This window comes from Etheostoma spectabile, chromosome 9 (genome assembly GCF_008692095.1).
Source record: "Etheostoma spectabile isolate EspeVRDwgs_2016 chromosome 9, UIUC_Espe_1.0, whole genome shotgun sequence".
NCBI classification, from domain to species: Eukaryota; Metazoa; Chordata; class Actinopteri; order Perciformes; family Percidae; genus Etheostoma; species Etheostoma spectabile.
The window spans coordinates 29,969,420-29,991,637 of NC_045741.1; the positions used below are offsets into that span (position 1 = coordinate 29,969,420).

General features: G+C 41.5%; 3 protein-coding genes across 12 annotated transcripts in view; all 3 read right to left on the reverse strand.

The window, feature by feature from the left end:
• The window catches only part of prrc2c (proline-rich coiled-coil 2C), a 29,954-nt gene extending 28,905 nt beyond the window's left edge, over window positions 1-1,049 (reverse strand). For all 7 annotated transcript variants that reach the window (XM_032526481.1, XM_032526476.1, XM_032526479.1 and 4 more), the window contains exon 1: window positions 650-1,049. The gene's annotated coding sequence lies outside the window, so the exon portion shown is untranslated. The remainder of the gene's footprint in view (window positions 1-649) is intronic.
• A 955-nt stretch (window positions 1,050-2,004) lies between these two features.
• Window positions 2,005-9,312, reverse strand: LOC116695937 (dimethylaniline monooxygenase [N-oxide-forming] 5). The gene is made up of 10 exons (XM_032526487.1): window positions 9,208-9,312; window positions 7,104-7,267; window positions 6,828-7,016; window positions 6,471-6,636; window positions 6,032-6,174; window positions 5,233-5,429; window positions 3,474-3,621; window positions 3,130-3,337; window positions 2,949-3,021; window positions 2,005-2,862 (listed from the first exon to the last, which is right to left on the reverse strand). Exons 2-10 carry the CDS (start codon window positions 7,233-7,235, stop codon window positions 2,448-2,450), a joined length of 1,671 nt encoding a protein of 556 aa, XP_032382378.1. The 5' UTR covers window positions 7,236-7,267; window positions 9,208-9,312; the 3' UTR covers window positions 2,005-2,447.
• A 5,958-nt stretch (window positions 9,313-15,270) lies between these two features.
• On the reverse strand, window positions 15,271-21,182 carry LOC116695936 (dimethylaniline monooxygenase [N-oxide-forming] 2). Of its 4 annotated transcripts, none has more exons than XM_032526484.1 (11): window positions 21,016-21,182; window positions 19,447-19,587; window positions 19,093-19,281; window positions 18,817-18,982; window positions 18,541-18,683; window positions 18,199-18,398; window positions 17,822-18,055; window positions 16,273-16,394; window positions 16,105-16,177; window positions 15,899-15,968; window positions 15,474-15,821 (listed from the first exon to the last, which is right to left on the reverse strand). In XM_032526484.1, exons 2-11 carry the CDS (start codon window positions 19,576-19,578, stop codon window positions 15,474-15,476), a joined length of 1,677 nt encoding a protein of 558 aa, XP_032382375.1. In that variant the 5' UTR covers window positions 19,579-19,587; window positions 21,016-21,182. The 4 variants fall into 4 exon arrangements, with proteins under 4 accessions (XP_032382376.1, XP_032382375.1, XP_032382374.1 ...); XM_032526483.1 differs by having other exon boundaries at window positions 19,447-19,580; window positions 21,016-21,177; XM_032526486.1 differs by lacking the exon at window positions 21,016-21,182 and adding an exon at window positions 20,483-20,619 and having other exon boundaries at window positions 19,447-19,580.
• Window positions 21,183-22,218: the final 1,036 nt, after the last annotated feature.

A 22,218-nucleotide genomic window follows, 5' to 3' on the forward strand; every position in this document is an offset into this window, starting at 1 on the left:
CCTCCCTAATGTCCAGACTGAAAAATTTGCTCTTTTAGGACCACATCTGTTGGATCTGCAAGATATCACGAATGGGATGGGACGGACGCTGCTAATCTAAGAGTTCACATCATGGAAATCAAGAATATGACACATGATACATCGCCAGCACAATTACACCAGTTTAGAGGGGAAAAGGCATGAGATCAGAGATGATATTGTTATCATATTATCGAATGGTTTCTGTAAATCACTGGCAACGATGGGTCTGCAGGCCATCCTTCTCCATGAATCAAACCAACGTTACTGGTGGTCTGGGTGGCTCACACCGGTGAGAAGTAACGTTAGAGGCCCTCTTCGCTCGGAACTCAAGACCGGGCTCAAATAACTCTTTAATTGTGCAAAAGTTGTACACAAAAGTGAACGTTTTGATCTAGCCAACAACACATAGTTTTGATTTGGAATATGCAACATGGTGCTATTAAAAGAGCAGGCCGCCAGTTTACATCGCTTAGCGTGGTTTCGTTTCTCACTAGTCGCCATCACATCCACATTCAGCCCTTCAGTGGCCAAAGCATGCTAACCAGCTAACGTTATGTGAACACCGACGCATCAGTTACTGGGGGGGGAAAAAAAACACTTTTTCTCCTTGCTTGACATGCAGACCCACCTGCCACCGGCGGTGCCTTCTTTGTCCTTTCGGCGGTTGTGCGGCCTGACTTGAAATCCGGTTTCGGCCTGGTTTGTGGTGGACGAATGTGTCTAGCCGGCGGATTACAAAAGCTGGCTAGCCTGCTAACCCAGTTCAGCTAACGATGGTTAGCCACTTTGCTCGTTGACTGCCAACCAACCGCTCTCCACATGCACGGCTACCGTTTCACGTCTTCTGCGCTTTTCCGAGCCGCCAGTCTGTCCTTGTTTGTTCGGCCGTTACTGTGGGAACCAGTACGCGGTCGTGCCTTAGTCCCGTGTCTATTCCCACCCGTTATCTCGTGTTAGACCGTTTCTCTAGTTGTGTGAGGCCCCGCTCGCGCCGCGGCCTGTCGCACAATCAAAGATGGCAGACAGTAGTTGCCAGATTTATCGTCTCATATCCCCCTCTTCAACACTAACCCCCTCTGCAGGTGCTCAGTCACATATCAGAGAAGGGTCCTAGATTATAGATAGGTTTACACTTAATACCGGTTGACATTAATTGCATTTAAATATACGTAGATCTAAATTATGATAACGAAGATAAAGCATATCAACGCTTTAACCAGATACCATTCTCCCGTTGTGATGGCAAACACTCAACGGATTGGAGTAAAAAAACGTAGTGGGCCTAGTAGCGGCAGTAGAAAAAATAACAGGCAAGCTGCAAACATAAAGTCACAATCACTGTAAATACACTTCTGTAAGAATATATGAAAATTATATATAGGCTTAGTTAAAAAATACTACGACGTTGGCTGGAGTAGGTGCATTTTTGACATGAATACATTGCACATGCTTGTCTCTTTCGGTTTTTGAGTGTGCCAGAATGAATTTAAACGAGGTAACGTAACGTTACTTTACAGGTTACAGTTTGGTATACAAGGTGTTAAAGTGTACAACCACACACGAACAGCTGAAGTAACCAAATACATCCTCAAATAGGCTATGTAAAAATCTTTGATCCCTCAAATCACATTCATATAAAAGGTATCCCCAAACATGGCAACCCAAATGTTAACGAGTCACGCGTGGATGATTGTTCTTCCGGGGTCTGCAGGTGATTCACGCACGAGCTGCGGTTACTTTAAATATAGAGTTATAAAGTCCGGACAAAGCCAATAATGAACTTATTGATGATAAAGTGAATTCGCTGAACAGGATTCTGTATTAGTGTATGTTTCCCTTTCCTAGTTTTAGTCATTTTACATTAAAACACACACACACAATTTAAAACATTTTTCTTGCTCCATATTCATTGGCATTTTTTATTTTTATTGATTATTGATTTCAGGCCCCTGCCACACATTTGTAGCCTACATACCATCTGTAGAAAGAAAACCAACCAGATGGAGAGCTTTAATCACATGACCCCCAGTATGACTCAGTGAGACACAATAAAGGACTACAATACATTGCTTCATGTAGTTTTCTCAAGCCAAACATCAGCTGGGTTCTGAAGCTGCCATTAGGTGGTTAATTGACTAATATAGGCATTATCTTATTTAAAGGTTCAGCCTGGAGATGGAACATAAAGTATATTTCTTGAAGTAGTCCAACTGTGTTTGAGTACAATTTTGACATAGGCTACTTTTACTTAATTATTTACCTCTTGTCTGGTGTTACACTGACATTAGGGACATGTTGTATATTTTATATCACAGCTGCAGTCACTATATCATGCAATCTATGCAGTTTATTAATCCTACCAGAAAGCCAGAATGTATTATACAGTCATAATCAAATCAGATAATTAATTAAATATTAATTGCACATCACTTTGCATGCAGGTGTACTTTTATCTTGTCCAACAGGGCAGTGGGATCTTGAAGGAAAGCTGGAAGGTTGTTCCAGTTAACGTAGGCAGCCAAGCCCACAGCGGCAGCTGACAGAACCAGAGGCCACGTAAACGATCTCTTGGGTTTGGGCTCAACACAGGATCTGGTCTGCATGGGTTCAGCCACTCTCTCCCACTGAGTGAAGATGGCCTGACGGGCTCCTGCCCATTTCCCCGGCCCTCTGAGACGATACTGGTAAGGCGTGCAGGGACCGAACATTACTTTTAGTCCCAGCCGGATATCAGTCAGCAGCAGCCGGGGGATTTTAGGTTGAACCCCCACCAGCTCTGCTAGCTCATCCATGTAGTTGATGTAGTCAACCTGGATGGTGTGTCTCTGACTGGTGACGTATCTGAAAAAGAAACACGTTGTGCAAAGATTTGATGCCTTTCAGATCCAAAATATGTCAGTAGTAACAAGGTTGAGTAAATCCAGTACCGTTTAGCCATTTCCTCCTGCTTGCACTGGGCATCTTTTAGCATGGAAGCCACTGAGGGAAGCTTGATACAGCCTGTTTGAAAGGAGACATTGTGACACAGTGGTTGTCCTCTTTAGCACAAAATACTTCTGTAAAAGGAATGAGTGATAAAGTGTTGTTGTTTTTTTAAACTTTTATTACCTTTAAAGACACGTGTGGCCCATCTGGCCTGCATCTCAGAGATGGGCATAATGGCTCCCAGTGGCTGCACTAGACCAATGATAGCCAGAGTGTGGCGGTCCAACTCAGGAGGAAACACATACTTGTATAGAGATGTTTTGTTCTCAGATACTGAGAGCACATGTGAGGCCAGGAACGGAAAGGAAAACCTGTAACCTGTGGCAAACACCTGCAAGACAGAGGACTCATCTCAGTCACACACCACAGGCCACCTACACTGCTGACTATGAAGGTTTGAGGAGGACAGAAGAATAGACAGACTGTTAATGTGAGTGGCTGAGCGTGTATATACACAAATAACCTACCACCAGGTCCACATCTTCCACAACGTTTCCGTCATCAAACTCCACACTGGAGCCCTGAAACCTGCGGATGTTGGGTTTCACCTGAATTGTTCCAGAAAGGATTCGGTTTGGCAGCTCATCATTCACTGTGGGATGTTGGCTGAACAACCTGAGATTTATATTCATACTGGTTAGTAATCTTACAACAAATGAATACTGCAGTCATTTGAATTAAAACAAGATAAAAAATCTAATGCACCACAAGTGACATGATGTAAATAATGAGCCTGCTATGCTAATTATTCTGTCTTCCTTTTATGTGGGGAATAATCATGATCTATGCCTGAGTTTAATTATGGTGGACAACAGTGTGTGTATTTGTCATTGTTTTTTTGTAATGAGTCTCGGGCAAGTTATGATGAGTGTCTTTTTTCTATGATAGCTATGACTACTATTTGTGATTGACATTGTAGATAATATTCTTAACAAGGGTAAGCCGTACTAAATCTAAAAAAGTGTAGCCTATCTAGTCAGTGTGTTATACAATTTCTTGAATGAAAATTGCGGCAATCGGGTACTAAAGGTTTTAAGTTGTTGACACACTAGGCAGACTGCAAAGAACTAGTGGAGACAAAGGTTGAGTGTGTCTGTGTCTGGGCTGAAAAGTTGAGCTTGAACACAATGCAAAGACAACAGTGGACAGTCAACTACCACATACTGTACGTTCTGCACCCGTGTGAGAGGAAATAACTCTTCATGCCAGCAAGCAGCAGTAATCTATAAGTCATTCAGAAAGGGACACCGTGTATACACACAGTTGCTAAGATAGATACAACAACACAGCGTTTACCCTCGGCACAGAGCCTCCGGTCACTCTGCCTCACTCCCCGCCAGGAGATGGTTAACTAGCTCGTCCTTTTCCATACTCACTGGGTACAGGAAATGAGCCAAACAAAGTAGTGATGGCCAAATGAAGCTTTGTGAACCAGTGTCTTCGTTTTCTGAGCCCACTAGATGGCGCTCTCTGTTCAATAATTGGTTGAGAATACACAGGATTGCAACAAAAAACAAGACACTGGTTCACGGAGCTTCATTTGGCCATCACTACCTAAGGCATTGCAATTCAGTATATTCTCAATCCTTTGTTGAACAGAGAGCGCCATCTAGTGGGCTAAGAAAATAAAGACACTGGTTCACGGAGCTTCATTCGGCCATCACTAGAACAAAGTGGTTACTTATCTGCTGATAGCAATGTGCTTTCCTATGCTGTGACAAAAGTATGTAACATAAAGTTGTCAAATTTGACTAATTTAGCGGCCGGCCAGCTGGCGATGGTGAGGGACACACAGCAAAAACAAGGGCGACGGCACGGTCAACTTTGGCCCAACCTGGACCGACGGCCGACCTTCTCCGTGGCGTGTCACCACCTTTAAAAGGACCTCCATGAGCTGCTGCTTACCATGTGGATAAGCTGACCAGACTAAAAGAACTGACTTCCTGATGGTTTCAGAACACCAGAATGCACGTGTCCATTTCACCTCACACATTATCTATGCCTCACCTCTCTCCGTCTGCACCTCGCCTTCAACCCCATAGTTTGAAAACCACAAATAATTCCTGTCCGGATGGTTGCATAGGAAATGTCAAGGAGGCAGCATAGTTGTTCAGATCTACTGTCTGGGGACCATGCAAATTCTCTTGGGTCAGAGATGTAATATCTGTAGCTGTAAAAGATAGAATTGTAAAAACAAAACAAAAAACCCAACTACAAATACAGTACCTGTGCTTTGGCTTAAGATTGTACAGAGCGTGATCAAATCTGCGGTTGATCTGTCTCTCTCCTACACTACAGAAAACACCGAACGGGAGGAAGCTGCTCAGAGTATTTGTCACCCTGTTAAACTGCATATCTAAGGGCAGCCCGTTGTTCCCGACTCGGTTCAAAACCCACGCTCCTCTTCGCGTGCTCAGGAACACCTGGTAAAGGGAAGAGATGGTAGTCAGTCGTTATGCTGGTATGTAGGGCTGGGCAATATAATGATATTACATTGATGTCATGATATGAGACTAGATATCGTCTTAAACTTTGGAAATCGTGATATCGTAAATGGCTTAAGTGTTGGTTAAACACTTAAGGTGGTTTTAAAGGCTGCATTGCAGTAAAGTGATGTCATTTTCTGGGTTACCAGACTGTTTTAGCTGTTCTATTATTTTTATCTTTACCTTCTTACTCATTATATTTACATTACTAAAGATTATTCATCTTAAATCTCATTGTGAAAAAACACCAATTGTCAACCCCATACTATCGCCACAATATTGACATCGAAGTATTGGGACAAGAATAATGCAATATCAGATCTTCTATAATGTTGATAGTTTTTAAATTCAACTGAAGTATCTGAAATGTTAATATAGAAATGTTACATTTTTTCGGTGGACTCAGGGTTGTATCTATACAATTGATTTCAGAGGATTTACCTAAACGCTTTGGCTCTTGTTACCTGTAACATAACCCCAAAATGCATTCATGATTTTTCATCACTTCATTGCATCATATGTAATCATCTCATCCCAACCTGCTTGGTGACTCTGCTCAGTTCCACTGCTATGTCTCCTCCAGAGTTTCCTATTCCAATCACTACAACCTTTTTATTCCTCCACTCCTCAGGAGTCTTGTAGTCTCTGCTGTGGAAGTACTTTCCCTTGAAAGTCTCAATTCCTAAAAAAAAAAAAAAAAAAATAATAATAATCAAAGACTGCTGGACAAAGAGAATCTTTTGAAGATTTATTTTACAGCTTTGCCCTGAGAAAAATAACCAGGCCAATGTTAGGACTTTATACTCATAACACTATTCTATTTGCATAGGGCTGCTTTATCTTGATATAGTATTATGTAACCACTGGGTTGCCATTACAGGCTAGATCAGAGAGTCAAAGGTTGATTCTGATATTGCTAGAGCACCCTCTACTTGTCCATGAGTAAACTAAATGATATGTATAGCCTGTGAATGGTACCTGGGAAGTCATGCAGAGGCATGTGGGGGTGACAGTGATGTCCAATACAGATCATCACAGCATCAAAAATATGTTTCTCCTTTTTGCCATCCTTGTTCTCCGTCTCGACATCCCACTGGCCCGAATTAGAAAAATCAGATCTCTGCTTCACCTGCAAGACTTTGGTCTGAACAGAGAGAGAGGGAGCAACAGATAACAGTTTGCTGATAACAGTACAAAGGCTAATACATTCACATTCAACCCCGTGTTGTGTTGCACTAAACAATATTTTACATTTAAAACTCAGGTTAGAATGTTGCATCCTTTCAGGTACAGAGAGATCCAAATCTAGGCAGGAAGTCAGTGAAGCATCCTTACATTAAAGCGAATGTGCTTGGTGAGCTGGAAGCGGTCAGCGTACATTCGAAAGTAGTCCATGATGAGGGAGTTGTGCATGTAGTTGGGGAAGTGCGCGGGGATGGGAAAGTCACTGAAACACATCATCTCCTTGGAGGTGTTGATGATGACAGAGTGGTAGATGCTGGCCCTGTCTGCCTCTGGATTCTCCTGCAATATAGTACACCAACCAATGGTCATCTTAACTTACTAAACAAACTGTGGAATTAAAAAGAACCTGCATGTGCTGTGACCCACCTTAAACCTCCACAGACCACCGATGTCATCACTGCTTTCGTAGCAGACAGGCTCCAGCCCCTCATCCAGGCAGCACTTGATACAGGCCAGACCTGAACTTCCTCCTCCGATCACTGCCACACGACGGGTCATGCTTCAGCTCTGGGACGATGAACCAGATCGGTCTGAAAAATGTTTGATCCGTCATTTTATCAGAAATAACCTTTTTATTGTTTCTATTAGGGACACTAGCACACCCTCTAGTTTAGTTGTAACCCTTAGAGACCCGGGGGAGCGCCACCATTACGGTCTTTAAGAGGCTGTGGCTGAGTACAGCAGAGTGGGGATACTGATAGCATTAGAAACTAGACAGGAAGTGGGTTAAATCCAAAGGGAATAACGGGCAGTTTAATAGGGGTTCCTTGACTTCTTACTTTTCTAAGTGGCAATGGGTTCAATAGGTACCCAGACATGCCCACTTTATGCTAATCCCATGCAGTTTGGGGAAAGACTAGTGCAGTTTTTTCCTTATGCAACACAAACGGTGTATTTGAATATTTATATATTTCTTGGAATTGCATAACTTAGGCATGACTGGAAAGCTGAAATTTTCAAATGTCGAACGTTTCTTGTTATCAACTCACAGCATGGATGTATCTATGGTGTAATATTTTTTTTTTTTGTGGTCAAAATGGTTTAATGTTGAACCAAATATGTGTAACAAATGCTGACCCAAACATTGCTGCAACAATTTATGAGACATAAATGACATGAATATGCATGTCAATGTCCACCACACAGGCCTACTTCCCATCATAGTGTTATAAATTGTTATAGGCTACATGTTAAACTTTCAAAACAGAATAAGCACCTAACAAAAAAGACTGGGCTACAGATTATTGACTAAAAACACACGACACACAGTAGGCTACTGAGCTGCATTGCAGATTAATTTTCAGAGGCCAGTTGTTCAAAACATTTAATCTGGATCAAAATTATCCGGATTTGGAAATTCCATTTTTTGCTATTCAGGATCAGGTAATCCATTTTACTTTTATGCCGGTTTTTCAAAGTAACACTGCTGGATCACCCTGATCCAGATACACAGTTCCTGTATTTTTGGATCAGAATTATCCATATCCTACATTTTGAACAACACAAACTGAAGGTTTGTTCCAGATTAAAACTAGGATTGGATTCTGTGATCTAATCCAATTTCAGATTCCTTATTTCCCTTTTGAACAACCCATTTTCAAGATCTGATCCAATCCGATAACCAAAATGTGATCAGCTTTCTTTTGAACAGCTGGACCCCCATTTTCAATATTTGATCCAATCTCATAACCAAAATCCGATCAGTTTACCTTTGAACAACTGTCCCATTTAGAGCACTGGTAATCCGGATTTGGTAATCTTGAATACTGTGTATCTGGATCAGGGTGATACAGTCTAATGTTGCTTTGAAAAACCGGCATAAAAGTAAAATGGATTACCTGATCCTGAACAGCAAAAAATGGGATTTCCAAATCTGGATCAGATTAACTGATATGAACAACTGGCCCCTGTTGGGATCAGGATAATCCTGTTTTTGGATCAAAAGGATCCAAATCCTACTCACAAGTTTTGAACAACACAAACTGAAGGTTTGATCCTCAATAAAACTAGGATTGGATTCCGTGATCTAATCCGATTTCAGATTCCTTCCTTCCTTCCCTTTTGAACAACCCATTTTCAAGATTTGATCTAATCCGATAACCAAAATGTGATCATCTTACTTTTGAACAGCTGGGTTCCCAGCGTTCAGATAATGTAAATACATTACACATTTGGCATGTAGACACAGCTAAAGATCCATCACAATCGGTTCAGCACATTTATAAAGTAGCTACTTGTTTTGACGCAGCTTTTAAGCACTGCGCCAACCCTCCAGAAACGTGCAATCGCAACCAAAAGTTGGACTTTTCCCGACAGTGCGACTCTGCACGGGCGGTGACAACAATCTCCGAGCAACAGTTTCAGGTTTAGCTCGACCGAAGTTCTTCTTCTTTTCTTTTTACAGTAGCTGTATAGGATACTACTACATGCACTCACAAGTTCCGATCTTTCTGCACGCATATTGTCTTACCTTCTTCTTCTTCTTCTTTCTTTGTTTCCGTGCTGCATGGAACTGAGTAGCCTAGTGGGCGGAGTGACACTGGGAGAGGGAGAGGGTTTTGCACATTAATGAGTATTCTAAGTGACCCTTGAGTCACTGCGACGTCAGCGTTGGGTAGACCTGGTGGAAAAGCAAACACACATGCCCGCTCTGCACGACAACAACTTACCATACGCTACATTTACTATGCACGGGTCCGTATCATGATGAATCTGAGTGGCCTATTTAGGTTTAAAACCAGAGAATCCGTGGCCGGGTTGGTTCAGTGGTAGAGCAGGCGCACATGTGCGTCGAGGTTTATGCCTCGACGCAGAGGTCCCGGGTGCGAATCCGACGTGGGATGGCTTCCTGCAGGACTTTACACTTTCTTACCTGTTCTGTCAAAACAATTAATGGCGGAAAACCCCTAAAAATAATCTTCGAAATAAATGAATACATAAATGGATCAATCCATCTCTATTTTAGACCATAAATAAGTCCAGTAGATAATGTATTCAGACTTGCAACCAGTGACCACAAAATCCCCAGACAGCCACACTACAGTAACTCCATTAAAGGTCCCATGGCATAAAAAACTTGATGATTTTTTTTTAACATTAATATAAGTTCCCCCAGCCTGCCTATGGTCCCCCAGTGACTAGAAAGGGTGATAAGTGTAAACCGAGCCCTGGGTATCCTGCTCTGCCTTTGAGGAAATGAAAGCTCAGATGGGCCGATCTGGAATCTTGCTCCTTTTGAGGTCATAAGGGGCAATGTTACCTCCCCTTTTTTTGCTTTGCCCACCCAGAGAATTTGTCCCACCCATGAGAGAGAGACATCATGACTTTCAAACGAGCAAAGTGACAGTTGATCAAATTCCATCTCTCTTCAGATACAGTATTAGGGGACCACTAAGGTCTATATAAAAGAGACTTCAGATACAGTATTAGGGGACCACTAAGGTCTATATAAAAGAGACTTCAGATACAGTATTAGGGGACCACTAAGGTCTATATAAAAGAGACTTCAGATACAGTATTAGGGACCACTAAGGTCTATATAAAAGAGACTTCAGATACAGTATTAGGGGACCACTAAGGTCTATATAAAAGAGACTTCAGATACAGAATTAGGGGACCACTAAGGTCTATATAAAAGAGACTTCAAATACAGTATTAGGGGACCACTAAGGTCTATATAAAAGATACTTCAGATACAGAATTAGGGGACCACTAAGGTCTATATAAAAGCATCCAAAGAGCACCATGTCATGGGACCTTTAACAGTGGAGGAACCTGCCTCACATCAGACTTTAGCCCGGGAGTCAATCTAAAACCAAGAAGGCCACCCTGATATGAGACTGTTCTAGTCTGGCATTGCCAGACCTATCTCCAGCCTCACCACTGTTGCAGTGTGTGTGTGTGTGTGTGTGTGTGTGTGTGTGTGTGCACATGCTTGATCTTTGGGAAATTGCTGGGTCTTTTGTAAATTATAGTGGGGACCTACTCTATCTGTAGAGTGTCTTGAAATAACATTTGTTATGATATGATGAAGAAAAATGGAATTGACACTTTCAGGGTAGCAAAAGTGCTTTGTGCTTATGTCTCCATCTGCTGGTTTTGATTTGATATCTGGTCTTAGATTAAATTGTATAACCCAGTGTTATTATTTCAGTTGTGCAGACCTGAAAAGTCAACAGAGTTTCATCTGTGAAACTGGATATAATATAATATAATATAATATAATAGCTTAGCTTATAATAGTCTGACACATCCCTCATCCTCCATGATCTCACGGAACATCTTAGACAGCCAATTAATCAACATCACTGGAAGTTAAATGTGACATTTATACATTTAATATTTGTAATTAAATATATGTAAGAGTTCACAATTTACTCATTTTACGTCTTTATATTGAAGCAGTGAACAGATTCCTTGTGTTATTTATATACAGTTTCTGTTTTATTTCTAACATAAAGGTTATGTGTTTACTCAAGTAACCATGCATTAAACAGTATACGTTCGATCTCCTAAGTATGGAGGAATAATGATCAGAGTTTTTTCATATCTACAGCTGTCAATATTAAATAGTGGCTTGTACACACCGTCTAGTTGGTGCCATGAAAGCTATATTTGGCAAGAATGTTCGAACACTGTACAGAATTAGCCAAAACTAGTGAGTTGATTTTGAAGACTTTATTTTTCATACAAATTGTCACAATAAAGTCGAAGAAGATGCTCTGCTTTGAGATATAGTGTCAGTGTGCTGCTTCACTGATGCCTCATGTTATGAATATACATAATCATGTAGCTTACTGAGGAGTTCTTAGGAAAGCCAGAGGAGAGAAGAAAGATGAGAGAAGGTGTTTATTGTAGCAGAAGCAGAACAGCAGCGCAGATCCTGAGAGAACCACTATTACGCTCAGAATAGAAGAGGCTCTGGTCTCTGGTTCTGATACCACTCTGGTCCTGAAAGGTTGAAGCACCCGCTCCCACCGAGTGAGAATGGCCCGACGGGCTCCATCCCACTGGCCTGGTCCAGTCAGGCGGTACTGATAAGGAGTGCAGGGACCCAGCCAAACCTCCAGAGCCAGTCTGGGGTCCTTCAGAAAGAGCCACAGTACGTTTGGCCGAACCCCCACCTGCTCTGCCAGAGAGTCCAGGTAAGGAATGTAGTCCTGAACAGGCTCTGAACAGGCATGTCGAACAGGGGGGTCAAAAAAAGGTTTTTTTTATATGGGACGGCTGAACATGTGGAAGGGGAGAGAGAGGGGGAATGACATGCAGGAAAGGGCCACAGGTTGGAGCTGAACCCTGGGCCCCTGTGAAGGACTGAGCTTTTGTACCTGGGGCGCACGTTCTACCAAATGTGCTATCCAGGCGCCCCAAAACAGCTGTTTTTATACAGAATTTATCAAACAAAGAGCTATGAAGCAAACAAGATTACTGTGATACTAAAAAAGAGTCAAAGGCAACAGTTTTTAATATGAAACAGCAATGACATGTATGTGTGATATGATGATATCACATACCTTACCACTTACCTTAAATCTCCATAGACCTCCAACGTCATGGCTGCTCTCAAAGCAGGTAGGTTCCAGTCCTTCATCCAAACAGGCCTTGATGCTAGTCAGACCAGAGACCCCCGCGCCGATCACTGCCACCTTCTGAACCATGCTGGGGAGGAAGAGAGGAAGAGTGGCTGACAGCAATGCTTACTCTGACCTGATGTACAGCTGAAGTAAGAAGAAAGGTGTGTGCTGTTTTCTAGTGTGATGGAAAGAATTTTGGACTGTCTTTCACACCCCATTGTGTTTGAGTGGTTCCTTTGCATATAGATATTTTTAAAGCTTTTTTTTAAGTTCCTTGAGTTAATCAAGGATGATTTTATTAAAGTGTAAATTTGGTAAAAGACACATGAGAGGCGCCCAGGTAGCTCAGTCAGTAGAGCGGGCGCCCATATGTAGAGGTTTACGCCTCGACGGAGCAAGCCCGAGTTAAATTCATTCATTATATGTCATCCCCCCCCCCCCCAACCTCTCTCCCCTTTCATTTCTTCAGCTGTCCTATCAAATAAAGCCTTAAAATGCCCCCAAAAATATATAAAAAATAAATAATAAAAAAGACAGATGAGTACACAGTGTTCCATATGATTATACAAATGATATTTTACACTGATTTTCCTAATTTATGCAAACAACAGTACAATTTTCAAGTCAGCAACTGTTAGGGTATTAGTCAAATTTAATTAAACAAACCACCTGATGATGCAGTATTTTTTTCAAAAATAAAAAACTTAAAATGCACTGTTCCAAATTATTAATCAAAACATGTTATAGGTTGTAAAGAACTGAAAATGGTCACGTGCTGAATTTGCAGCATTAGGAAGTCATGTTTACTGAAATTAAAAGCTATTTCAATCAAATACATCTTAGTTACATGTTAACAATTCTTGCATCCACTGAAAATATGAGTTTATAGAAAGTTTCCGCTTGAATTTCTTTGCAGGATATCAGAACAGCCTCCCAGAGCTGCTGTTTTTCTGTTTTTTTTTTTGTGCTGTGCAACCCTGGATGGTCCAGATGGATGGAGTAGTGGATGGTTAGTGGATGGCCACCATGTCCCAATAAGGCCGCGACGTCAGCATGGAGGTGACAAATTCATGTTTTGGGTCGGAATCATGGGGAGAGAGCTGGTAGGCCACTTTAGGGTCCCTGAAGAGTCCGAGATTCTGACAGACCACTTTATTTCATGGTACAAATGAAGAACCGTGGATTCCGTAACAAAATCATCTTCATGCATAACAATACACCATCTCATGCTGCAAAGAAAGCCCATGTGCCATTGGCTGCTATGGGCATAAAATGAGAGAAACTCATGTGTGGCCCCCATCCTCCCCTGACCTCAATTCCTGTTGAAAACCTTTGGAGTATCAATAAGCAAAAGATCTATGAGGGTGGGAGGCAGTTTGCATCAAAACAGCAACAGCAACTGCAAAGTTAGATAATATTTAAACACACAATACATCAGTTCAACACTGGAATTGGTCAACACGTGGCATTATCATACTGATAACCTTAAGCAAGCTATTTCCTGTCTGATAAATTAAAAAAAACACAATGTGGGTTTGAACAAAGGTGAATCAGCATCTATAGACTAGAGGACAGAGCCCTAAAAGTGTTTTCGTCTTTAAGATGATCCTACAAAATGCAGAACAAAGCACAAAAATATGTGTTTTTAGGTGTGTATATTTTACTGACAGATACCACTTTAGGTCATACAGCTGCTCCTCATCTGCGACCAAGTCATTACCTCTCCATGCTCTCCGCGTTCACATGCCAGGCTTTCCAGCGTTGTCCAGGTTGATTCTCTGTTACTGCCCCTTCCTGTTTTTGATTCTCCTGTCTTGCCGTGTTCCTTGAAAGCAGACGAGCCTGACTACTATTCCTGCATCAGCCTTTACTGTTTTGTGGGAATCTTGTTTGTCAGACCTGGATTCTGTCTGTGTGTGAGCATGCCTTGGCTCAAACCATGTGGCTCTCTTTCGCAATCAAAGACAGGGGTGTCGGACTGGGGGGGGAAAGGGGAAGAGGGCCCAAAAAGATGCCAGAATGAATAGCTGTGGATGCGGGGAGATGCCCATAGAAAATACCTAAACTACAGGGCCCAGATTTTGTGCTATGCCCCTGATCAAAGATCCCCAACATTCAAGTCAAGAGTGCCATAGAAGATAGTGTTTGCTGTAAACAAAGGTCAGTACCAAATGTGCCAGTTTTGTGCTGCATTTGGGCCCAACCTCACCCGTGACATGTGAATATCTTGATGCAAAAAATGAACTGCTATAAACACATGCAATAAGTCCAAGTCCAATTAGCAGGCATTCTGAAATGGGACATTGTGCAAAATGTTCGGTGGCCCTGAAGTGCATCCCACAACACAACAGCAAATCGCACAATCCCATTAAAGCTATTGGGACATTTGCTGTTGTTTTGTGTGATCTGCTGTCGTGTTGTGCGATTGGACGTGCATGGAGGGAAGCCCACTCTTCAACTGCACACACTGCCATGACACAGAGCTGGATTTAACATTCAGCATAAATTTGAATAAAAACAAAAAAGACAATTTGAGGGTACTTCCATTGATCTCAGATGATGACCATGGTTGGAACGCCACAAGGGGACAGAAAGTTAACATTACATTAAATATTTTGTTGCAATCCTTTTCAGCCAATGATATCTTATCTAATCCTATCATATCTAAGTTATTGCTCTTCTCCTTTAGTATACAGTCCCTTCCACCCCCAATGGTTCACTTCACCGTGTAGGAACACACATATTATTTCCTTAAACTTAGTTTCCATGATTGCCTAAACCATGTGACTATTCATAACATTTTTCTTGACACTGTGTGTATTGTGACCAAAACCATTTAATTTTGATTTAATGTTTTTCTGCATCGGTAAGCCTCAATTTAAAATGTTCTCCATGCTACATAATGGAGGTGTGCAGGTTCTTTTTCTGACCTTTGTAACTGACACACCTGTAAGAAGAGGGCAATTACTTTCACAATATTATAACACCATATTAATTACATACACCACATTTACAACACATTAAAAGTGGGAGGCTGTCTCTCTCCCTCTGCATGCCAAACAAGAAAAATAAATTACAGTACATGAATTTCTTAGACCCAAGTACTCTTTCAGTGCATCTTAAATCATTATGGATATTAAAGATGGACCCAGTTTTCATCATGTTAGTCCCTCAGAAAAGTCTTGCACCTGTCCACAATCTGGGCTGCACCCTGCAGCACTGGAATGATGTCATTTTTAGAAAGAAGGACAGCTATTGTGACAGCTGCTCCAAATGTGAGCAGCCAGGGAGAAAATAGGACAGACGGCCTGCTCTCTGGTTCTGGTACCACTCTGGTTCTGAATGGCTGAACCACCCGATCCCACTGAGTGAGGATAGCCTGACGGGCTCCGGGCCACTGTCCAGGCCCAGAGAGACGATACTGATAAGGAGTGCAGGGACCAAAGAAGACCCTCGCCCACAGTACAGGATCTCTCAGTAGCAGTCTCAGGAAGTTAGGGCGAACCCCGACCTGTGATTGGAAGTCTATCAGAACGGTTTTGTCTCATAAAAGTAACACAATTCTATGCAGGGCTGAACTGGACTGACCTGCTCAGCCATGAAATCCAGATAAGGGATGAAGTCTACCTGGAGAGCCGCCTTTCTTGGGCAGTTATAGCTGAGAAAATAAGGAGCAGATTCATTCAAACATAATTTTTAACACAACATTTTAACCACAATTCTGCCTTCAACAGAACAACATGACTGATTTTCCTGAACTATTAAAAGGACATCAGTGTGAAGATGGTGTGTACCTTTTCATGTTTCTCTTCCTCTCACACTCAATGACTTCCAGCATTTTCTCTTTACATGGAAGACGGCTCAAACCTTGAAAATGAAAACACAGAAACGGGTACATTTTGATCCTCATTCCTGTGTGTGTGTGTATGTGTGTGTGTACATTTTAAGATCATGATGTTTACCAGCAAAGACCTTGACAGCCCACCGTGCCTGCATTTCCACAATAGGTATGATTGGTCCTTTTGTCTGGAAAAGACCCATGACGGCCAGTGTGGGTTGTACTAGACCCGGAGGAAACAGTGTCCTGAAAGGTTTGCATCAGATTTATTACAGGCTAGTAAAAAAGTCATAATTGGTTATCATACATTTAACTTAAATGTTTTAAAAGCTACAGATTCAGAAATGGCACGTCCTAAGGAAAGCTCATTGTGGGACTGGCTCTGGTGGCTGTTATTCTGCAACAAGGCTGAATTTTGGAAAGAGACTTCAGATACAGTATCAGGGGACCACTAAGGTCTATATAAAAGACGCAGATACGTATTAGGGGACCACTAAGTCTATATAAAAGGACTTCAGATACAGTATTAGGACCACTAAGGTCTATATAAAGAGACTTCAGATACAGTATTAGGGGACCACAAGGTCTATATAAAAGAGACTTCAGATACAGTTATAGGGACCACTAAGGTCTATTAAAAGAGACTTCAGATACAGTATTAGGGGACCACTAATGTCTATATAAAAGAGACTTCAGATACAGTAATAGGGACCCACTAGGTCATATAAAAGAGACTTCAGATACAGTATAGGGGACCACTAAGGTCTATAAAAGAGACTTCAGATACAGTATTAGGGGACCACTAGGTCTTATAAAAGAGACTTCAGATACAGTAATTAGGGACCACTAAGGTCTATATAAAAGAGACTTCAGATACAGTATTAGGACCACTAGGTCTATAAAAAAGACTTCAGATACGTATTAGGTGACCACTAGGTCTATATAAAAGAGACCTCATATACGTAATAGGGACCACTAAGGTCTATATAAAGAGACTTCAGATACGTATTAGGGGACCACTAAGGTCTATATAAAAGAGACTTCAGATACAGTATAGGGACCACTGAGGTCTATAAAAGAGCCTTAAGATACAGTATTAGGGGACACTAAGTCTATATAAAGAGACTTCAGATAGTATTAGTACCACTAATTCTAATAAAAAGACTTCATACCGTATTAGGGACCACTAAGGTCTATAGACAGCATCCAAAGAGCACCATGTCATAGGACCATCAAAAAGGCATTTCACTAAAACTATTAAAAGAAATAGTTCTCACATTTTTGGGAAATAGTTAAACGAGAAGCTTAGCATAAGAACAGTATAGCTAGCCTGGTTCCATACAAAGGTAAAACAATCTACCTACCAGCACCTCTACACCATGGTTACGTATATGTGCTGGACCAGGTTTATGCTGCCACCGTGACTTCCTGAAGTCTGGGCCAGTTGCCTGGTAACCTCACAGTGATGACAGGACTCCAAGAAGTGACCGCTCCAGACCAAGAAATATTCGTAGGCCCGCCAGCAGCTCAGCTAAATATCCTAGCGCTCCAGCTACATCTAACTCAGGATATGAGTTTCTAATTGTGTAATGTGGAGGTTAAATCTACCTTTTTTCCAAAATAAAAGTTAACCGCCCCTATGTATACAAAACTCTGTCCCATCGTATACTTACTTGTACAATGTCAACTCTCTGTGAGGCCCCTCAGATAAAGCTGGAGGCAGGAATGGGAAGTTTCCATAATAACCTGTACAGAAGACCACAGTGTCAATGTTCTCCTCTACAGTGCCATCTTCAAATTCCACTCCAGAGTCCTCGAATCCTTTCAGGTTGGGTTTCATTACTAGCGCTCCCTGAAGGATTCGACTAGGAAGGTCATCATTGATCAAAGGCCTTTTGTCCAAAGGTCTGAGAAAGAAAGGACATGATAGGAGTCAACCAAACCAAATAATGCTACAAAGATTACATCACATTTAAAATGACACTTGTATTTGCCAGTGGTCTGCACACTTGACACCATGTTCACACTGGGATTGTGAAAAATGTGTCACCCGTGTCTGGGCTTCAGACCATACAGTTTGTGGTCATATTTGGGGTTCAGGGCTCTCTCTGCGGCCCAGTTGGCCAGAGTGTTGGGAAGAAGCCGTATGAGGATGTTGTTGAACCTGGTGATACCCATCATGTCCATTGGAAGACCATCAGTGGACATCCTGCCCATCACCCAGGCACCCTGGCGTGTGCTGAGAAATGTCTGTCAAAAAAAGAAGACTTAATGTGAATACATGGGACATTTATTCTGTTGGTATAACTATGTGCAGTGCAATGGAAGAGGTCAGGTCCCCTGGTTCTCTGCCAAACAACAAAGAGGCTTTTCTATTTGTCTCCTGTCTTACCTTCTCTGCAGATCTACTGATCTCCACTGCTATGTCACCTCCAGAATTGCCAATGCCAACCACCACCACCCTCTTTCCTCTGCAGGCATCTGCATCTTTATACTCCCAGCTGTGAAAACACCTGCCAGCAAACGTCTCATAACCTGGACAGATGGTGCAACAGATCAAAGGAAAAATGTGAATAACATTTCTGGCAAGCATGAGCAGATGTACAGGAGTAAATCAACCTGCTTTACTCCTCCATCTTTGAAATATGTTATCTATTTGTGTACCAACCAGGAAAGTCTGACATGGGTAAAGCCGGGTGGGTGTAGTGGCCTGAACACACCAGAACTGCATCAAAGACATGTCTCTCTTCCTCTCCATCCCTGTTAATGGTCACTACGTCCCACTGACCGGACAGAGAGAAATCTGGCCTTTGTGCAACACTCCTTACAGTAGTCTAAAGCATGCGTGTCACACAAACATACACACATGCATTAATAAACTTTGACTTTACACAGCATGTTGTAAAAATCTGTGAAAAAACAGTGACACTCCTGGCTTGGCGACCTGGAAATGAATGTATCGGAGCAGGTCAAAGTGTTCCGCATAGAGCCTGAAGTACTGCAGCAGCAGGGAGTTGTGCATGTAGTTTGGATAGTCAGCAGGCATGGGAAAATCACTGAAACACATCATCTCTTTGGAGGTGTTGACCACCAAGGAGCGATAGATGCTGGATCTCTCTGGCTCAGGTGATTCCTGTGAAGACAACATCCCCCTGATAAGGACATTTTACTCAATCAATCGTGTTGGTTTGCACAAGTTACAAAATATTAGTTCATATAACTGCATTTTTTCTAGATGAGGTGAAAGCTGGCAACTTGATGACTATGTGGGATACTCTTTTACAGTGGCCCCACTCACCTTAAATTTCCACAGGCCGCCGATGTCATCACTGCTTTCAAAGCAGACAGGCTCGAGGCCCTCATCGACACAGATCTTGATGCAAGCCAGACCAGAACTGCCGGCTCCAACCACTGCCACACGTCGAACCATTGCTGAGAACTGAGGAAACAGGACTAAGAGTACAGCAGGGGTCTTCAACGTTTTTAAACCAAGGTCCCCTTTACTTAGAGAGAGACGGAGCCGGGACCCCCGGCTGTACTCTTAAGTTGCATTTTAAACTGGGCCTACAATAACGTGTGGGTGGCCTGAAGTCTTTATACATACCTTTTTTGCACAGAACGCTAAGCTATCACAAATAATAATTCTTGGCAGGATTTATTAATCATATTTTAATCTTACACATACATGTGGCAGAGTGAATCCTTAGGATTACCTGTATATGTGGGTGGCTACCATAGTGACTACCTTACCTACAAACCACTACGCTTATCATCAGTGGGGATTTATATTTGCTAATAATATGTTGGATTCATGTTAAGGAATTCTTGAAAAGCAAAAATTTCAAAAATTAGCAATAACTTGGAGTCCCCCGGCAGGGAATCTGAGGACCACCTATAGGGGTCCAGGACCCCCTGTTGAAGATCTCTGGTTTACAGCCATGCTAGCACCTCTGTGAGGCTGTACTTAGGCACAGCGGTACTTTTTTAGGTAAATGATCATCAAAAGATGAATGAATGAAGATCAGCATGCTTGAAGTGACAGTGACAATGCTCACATATTAATGTTAATATCAACAGGAACCATCTTGCTTAAGCCTCTTAGCATGCTAATGTTAGCTAACTAGTAATAAAGTACAGCATGAGGCTAATGGGAATGCCATTACTTTTGTAGGTATGTTGTCATCAACCAAATTATTGGGCAGATTTAAATCTTGACCTTATTATGACACTAGATCATATTAAATTCTATCATATAGCTTATAGAATGTATCCTCTATAGACACAATAATGCATCCAATAGTTGGGATATTTCACTCAAAACCATAAATGTCAATCTCATGCAGGTGCTAGATGAAAAGTTCATCACAGTCACTTGGATATATCTTCTTGGAACTGTGAATGTCCAAAATCGTGCACTCATCCATCCATGACTAGCTATTTTCTTAAATATGTGGAAAAGAAAAATCAACAAGGAAAGTCAGAGGATATCCAGTCACCAGAATTTACTCTCCAGGGACCTTGAATATCAACAACAGATTTTACAGCAATCCATACACTAGTTGTCAAGATAATTCAGTCTGAGGCACACATGTCAGCCTCATGTGGCACTACAAGATTAAAGTTTTGTGAAACAGTTTTTTTTTAAGTGTTGGTAACTTAACTAAAACAAGTAACTTATTAACAGTGAGAACAGCAATGTAAAGTACCTCATATGATTGAGTAGCTTAGGAATTGCTGAAGGCATGAGGAAGTGGATCAGGTTACAGAAAGTGTATTGAGCATGTCAAGAGAGGCATTTTCGGCGGGGGAACAACCAGCAGAGCAATCACAATAGTCGTATTATTGAAGTCTGAAAGAATGCTCTAACCTTCTGACGCTGATTCCAGGTCTGCGGCAGCTGCGATCACATGCTAACCAGCCTCCAAACTCACATGAACTGAGCTGCTGCTTAAACACTAATCAGGGTTAACAGTATTGCAGGGGAGGGACTTTAACCCTGTTTCCTGGAGCGGAAAGGTCTCCACATAGGGACTCTGAGGAGAATTTAAAGAGAAAGAAGGGGAAAGTTTATGGAGTTAGATTTGTGTCTTTATTACAAGCGAGAAAATAAATGATCTGAGAGAGAAAAAGAAGATTGAGTGAAAAGGTTTTCACACCAATAGCAAAAAAGGATTATGTTTGAGACTAATAAAAGTTTTGAAAGAAAGTATTCTCTCATAGAAAATTATTTCTGAGAAAAAAAATCTCTCTCAAAACACTTTTTTAAGCTCTCAAATATATAGTTTTTGCTATCAGTGTTTTGCTATCTCAAAACAAAGCCACAGCTGTGCAATGCAATTATATTAATGTAAACTGTGCTATGAAAAAAACTGTTTTGCACTTGGAAAACGTCTTACTTTGATTCACTGTCATGTTGCAGTTTAACCAAATGCACATGCATAGGGCATATAACCCATCTCACTCACCAATTTACTCAACGTAGCACTAAAAAGAGCAGAAATATAAAATAAATAAGCAGCTTTCCTCTTACCTTGATCCTTGCCTGTTGTTTCTTGTGAATGTCATGTGGGACGAGCTTTGCCTGAGCACATATACATATACTGAGGCAGTGAGTGATAAAGCACAGTCCTTATAAAAATCTCATGTCTAAACAAAGGTAACTACCGAGTTAAATTATGTTTTCCAAAATCCAGGGGAATGGATTATGGAAAGTTCAATTTATGTCCTCTAAACAAGAGGATGGATATTGGATGAGTGTTGATGAGTAACAATGGTTCTATCTATCTATCTATCTATCTATCATGACATGAGACAGTTTCAAATTTGTTCCCATTTAATTAAAAATCATTACAATCAAATCATTCATTGAGCAGCAAATGATCACCAATCATATCACAGTGTAACCACATAACCATACAGGCATTTTTCTATACATTAAGAATAAGGTATATACAGCACAGGAAACACACACAATACCATTTATAATATATATCGCAGGCAAAACTGAGTGCAGTCAAATATATTGGCGCTGGCTTCGTGTTTGACAGTGTGCAAGAACGGATGGGACATT